Here is a 5,027-nt window from a genome sequence, read left to right as displayed (position 1 = left end):
CACACTCACACACACACACACACACGCACACACACGCACACGCACACACACACACACACACACACACACACACACACACACACACACACACACACACACACACACACACACACACACACAGGGCTAGTCAGCCCAGGGCCCCAGGGAATGAGGCCTTGAGTGGCACTTTGGAATAAACCTTCAGATCATCACCAACATAGTGCTACTGCCCTGAGCAAACCAGCAAATAGCACGCTAGAATTGTAGTTTTAGAGATGCTGGCCTGAGCACGTTTGAATTCAAAGAAATGTGTAGTACTTCCTCGTTAAGCATGAGCTTGTAAAGTGCTGATTTGTATGACACTCTCACTGTGGAGCGGGGTTCATTTTATTTACATTTACATTTATTCATGACAGGTTTAGACGCTTAAATGAATTTTGGCTGCTCACTCCTTGGGACCTTAAATAGTATTAGAACCAAGGAAAGTCCAAATCTGAGCTATAGTTTTAGTTTTAATCTCACTTAATCAATTAATGTTGGCAAAGGTGGGGAAGGGAAAATATTTAGGGGGTGATGTCTTGGGAAGATATTTTGTTACAGAAGCAGCTGAACTGCAGAAGCTGACATCAAACTCAGTGGTTCCAAAGGAGTGCACCAGCCTCCCCTTTTAAACTCAGTTGTGTGCTCGTTCATAATTTATTTTTAATAAAGCGCATCCCAGGTTACATACTGAACATTGTTTAAAATCAGGTGCAAGAAAGCTCTAAAGGGTGTGTACCACAGGCATGGAAAAACTAAAAATCTCAAAAACGATAAACTATGCATGGTTCTTCTTACTAAAGGGCATTTTTACTGCCTCTTTCAGCTACCATTCACAGGGGAGCAGAAGCAGGCTGTGTGCTGTTGGATGAAGCTGTGTGCTGTTGAATGAAGCTCTTGATATTACAACATTAGCATTTTAAGTCTATCTGCGGGTAAGTCCTCACAGCTCAGTAACATTCCTGAACAAAGCTCCCATTACTGGCCACATTCAGTCCTCATTCCAGCAGCTGGCTCCACCCACTCCGGTCATGGCTGCAGTGATCGGGCTTCAGGAGAACCTCCGCATTGCTCTAGGTGCCAGGGTGTGTCCTGTTGCTGATGAGGGGCGTCAGTGGGATTTGATTGGGATCAATTTTTACGCCACATATATAGGCCTATAATACAAAGGAATGATACAACCACCAGCAGGAACACCACTACCGATATGGTGATGACATTAACCTCACGAGACGCTGCAGGAGACAGGAGGACATCAATCAGCAAAATCCTCAAAGGGCACTATTCACCCCACACTGACATAGGCTGCATTTAGTGATGTCACAGATAGTGTGGTATGATGTCACAGGCTATTCACAGACTGCCATGGAGGGGGAAGTGGGGGGGGGGGGAATAGTGAGGGGGGTGCCACACCAGGTGCCACAGTGAGGGAATAACCTGCTGCGTTCCAAAGGGACAGGGGGATCTCACTGATAAACCTCCCTCTCAGTGCCCTGCAGTTCACATATGCTCCACCTTAGAGCCGGCAGTCAGAAATGGGAAGTTTTAGGGTTACTATGTTTATGGGGTGCAAGGTGAAAGATATGAGAAGTGATACCGGAGTATCACGGAGTATACAGTAAGAGATTATTTACTCACAGACAACTTTAATCTCCAGCGTGTGGTTGACTGTTCCATAGGTGTTGGTAGCTATGAGGGTGTACAGCCCTGCATCCTTCTTGCTCAGGTGTGGTGGGAGCTCCACCTTCTTCCCCTGCTTCATCCAGGTAACCTCAGGTACAGGGTGCCCCACAACTGTGCAGTTGAGGGTGTAATTCTGCTTCTCTGTCACCTCATAGCTGTAATCGCAAGTAAACTCAGGGGCATCTATAGAAACACAGAGGGTCTTGTGATTACAGGTAAACTTACAGCAATATACACAGCAAGGGTAGTGAGAGAGCTGCAGAATGGCAAAATCTCCCGAAAAGCCTCACAACGAAGGTCAAAGGTGGAGGTGTGATGAAATGCACACCCTACTATGAGGCTTTGTGATTGAGGGTTTATCTGCAAACATCTCAGTAAGGGGGCGCTACAGAAACTCAGAACTGTTACAGACAGTACTGATAGACTCACAGCGATGTTGGTGGTATAGACAGTACTGATAGACTCACAGTGATGGCGATGGTATAGACAGTACTGATCGACTCACAGTGCACAGTGATTTTGAGGGGCTCAGATGTCACTTCAGTGGGGGTTTGTGGTCCTTCAGGTCCCAGTTCCAGCTTTGCCACACAGCTGTACTGCACTCCATTGTCAGTTCTGCTGGGCGTGATTGTGAGGGTAGAGGCCACATTCGCAGGTGTCTTAGTGATGCTATCAAAGGACCTTTCACCCTTTGTACTCCCTTTCTCCCCTTGGTACCACTTCACAGTGACGTTCTGAACAGGAGCGATGTTCTGGACCTCACACCGGAGCTGGTACTGCCTCCCCTCCACCATCGGGCCGGTGTGGTCCACAGAGCTGATGGACACACTGTCTGGAGTCTCTGTGGAGGACACATGAATTATTTCCTTTGAATATCATTTATGATTAGACTTCTGTTTTTTATAATCAGGCCTGATGTCTGAGGTGTTGTTTGATGTTAGAGAAACTCAAGCTTTCCAAGCTTTTCCAGTGAGTTCTGTTTCTTCAGCAACATCAAAGACCACATCAGTCTTCACCATGACATCATACAGCTGGCGCAGCTGAGACCAAACACAGGACAGAGGCTGAAACCTCTTCAGTTTCCTGTTACAAAGAGAAGTGATGGAACCCTAGTTTAACTCCATCAGGAGGAAAGCAAAACTTACTGTAGAGAGTGACCTGGAGCGCTTCCACACACTGTTGATATTCTGCACCCTTCATGAAGTTCACAAAACAGTTTGGTTCAATATGCCAGTCTCTCAGGTTTTCCACTTTCCAGGTGACAAACTGGACATCTTGTACCATGTTTACAGATCCTTCTGAAGCCTCCCAGCCAATCCCCAGGTGACCTTCAGACACGGTGCAGTTTGCTGATGCTGAATCTCCATATCTCACCACCAGTGAAGAAGGGTGAAGCTGGACTGGGCATTCTCCATCTGAAACACAGAGACATCAGAAACCTCCAGTTAATATTCAATCTCCAAGGAAACACATGAAGTCCCAATTGTCAGAGGACACAAAGAGGAAATCACCACTCAGGGAGGGGTCAGACAGAGAGCGAGAATCTTCCCTCAGGGTGGGTGGGTGGGGGGGGGGGAGAGAGGTCATAAACATTCAGAAAGTATGGCCTATAGTTGGTCCTATAATAAAGAAAACCATATACCTATGGGAACCACAAAATATTGTATGGAGAATATGTTAATGAATGCATCAGAGCATTCACTCACAGCAGGTGTTAGAATCTGTTGTCACCTGTGTCCTGTCCCTGTTACTGAATGCAGTGCCATGGAGAGATAACTCAGACTGGCACTTTCAGGTTGCTGCAAGCAGGACGTACTGCATGAGTTAAAACAACATTTAACTCCACTGCTGGCTTCACAGACTTCACAGGCACTGACAATCTTTGCTCCTATCCTCCACCAACCCACATCACTCAAGGAATATGAGTACGGAAGCCAAGAGCAGACTCCGTGTGTGCAGCTGCAGCCGGTGTGAAACGTCATGGGGAGATGCCTCTTCATGTTTCTCTGTCAGGCAGCTGCTCATGTGCTCTTGCTGTATTCTGAGCAAAACCTGTTCACCTTCCTCAGGTTGGTCTCATGTCAAACAACACAGCAGATTATTGGCTAGCTTTGGCAGTTGGTATTTATGCTTTAGTACCAGGTAAAACAACCAGGTTAGTGATCTAGAACTGCATAAGTATACATGCTTTTATCTAGAAAAAGCAGTCCGGTGAGTCGCAGTGAAAGTTCATCTCCAGAGTGTATGAGGAATGTGTGGTTGTTCTTCTCTCTTGGTTCCTTTTCCTCTCCACAGAGCTTGTTACCATGCTGACTGTGACAGAGCCGCGGTGCTTTTAAAGGTCCTTTCCACCCACTCAAATACAGCCTGATCAGGCGCTAATATTTACACCCCCTGAAACCTCACAGCCCACCCCACCCAGAAATACAGGCCTTCCACACAAGAGCAGCTGAAGCTCAAGTTCATAAAAACCATCAACAGGAAAATGCACTCTACTCTAATAGAGGGTAGCAGGTTAAATGGTTTGACCATGTAGCAAGAGGTTTTGGCTTTTTATGAACTTTGAAGGAGCCTGAGCCTGAAGGACAAACAGCTTCCTGATTGTTTCTCCATCAACACATGACCTCATAGACGCCAATGCTGTACACAAACTCACTGACACAGTGATACTTTTCATACACTCAGAGACACAGTGATACTGTACATAAACTCACAGTGATACTGTAGGTAAACTCACAGACGCAGTGATACTGTAGGTAAACTCACAGACAGCGTGCAGCAGTTGCAGGAGGCAGAGCAGTTTCTCAGATCTCATCTCGTCTTTCTGGCCCCTGGCTGTGGAGGATTCTGGGAGGAGAGTGGAAATGTTGCAGCCGCTCCACTGGTCCAGTCCAAGGCTCAGTTCTGGGATACGCTGGGCTTCTGTTCAGCTGCTCACCTCTCCAGGTTGTGCTCTGCTGTCCGGGTTCAGACCTGTGGGCTGAGTCTCTGTGCTCTGTTCTGAGGAAGTTTTTGAGATATTTCCTGAAAGTTGACTCAGAAGAAAGGTCCAGAAGAAGGCTGATTGTGCAGTCGCTGTAGAGGAAGTCACAGAGCAGCAGAAGCTCAGATCAACTCACACTCAACAGTGTTCTCATCAAAATAATCAGTCCCACTTCCTGTTCTCACATATGTGTATAACTGTAAAAAAGCTCAGTCAGTGTCACGTCTCACCCAGTGCTATGAGAAATGCTGAAGTCTTGCATGCAAACTTTGCTAAAAAGCTTTTGGTGCACTGACCATGAGGACCATGAATCCAAGCTGGTCTCTTTGTTTCCGGTTGCTTA

The 5,027-nt window shown here is 46.7% G+C and overlaps 1 protein-coding gene across 1 annotated transcript; it reads right to left on the bottom strand.

The window, feature by feature from the left end:
- Nucleotides 1-532: 532 nt before the first annotated feature.
- On the bottom strand, nucleotides 533-4,759 carry LOC118795978 (cell adhesion molecule 3-like). Its single transcript, XM_036554800.1, has 5 exons — nucleotides 4,468-4,759; nucleotides 2,847-3,116; nucleotides 2,207-2,542; nucleotides 1,657-1,884; nucleotides 533-1,253 (listed from the first exon to the last, which is right to left on the bottom strand). Exons 1-5 carry the CDS (start codon nucleotides 4,514-4,516, stop codon nucleotides 1,150-1,152), a joined length of 987 nt encoding a protein of 328 aa, XP_036410693.1. The 5' UTR covers nucleotides 4,517-4,759; the 3' UTR covers nucleotides 533-1,149.
- Nucleotides 4,760-5,027: the final 268 nt, after the last annotated feature.

This window comes from Megalops cyprinoides, chromosome 20, assembly GCF_013368585.1.
Source record: "Megalops cyprinoides isolate fMegCyp1 chromosome 20, fMegCyp1.pri, whole genome shotgun sequence".
Classification (NCBI taxonomy): domain Eukaryota; kingdom Metazoa; phylum Chordata; class Actinopteri; order Elopiformes; family Megalopidae; genus Megalops; species Megalops cyprinoides.
Note: the sequence above shows the minus strand (reverse complement) of the source record. Positions and strands in the feature narration are given on the sequence as shown.

Coding starts and splice junctions, on each gene's coding strand:
- LOC118795978 (XM_036554800.1), bottom strand. CDS start 4,516: ATGAGATCTGAGAAACTGCTCTGCCTCCTGCAACTGCTGCACGCTGTC. Junction 1,885..2,206: donor CCTCAAAATCACTGTGCACT/GTGAGTCGATCA, acceptor GTGTTTCTATAG/ATGCCCCTGAGTTTACTTGC. Junction 1,254..1,656: donor GCTGGAGATTAAAGTTGTCT/GTGAGTAAATAA, acceptor TGTCTCCTGCAG/CGTCTCGTGAGGTTAATGTC.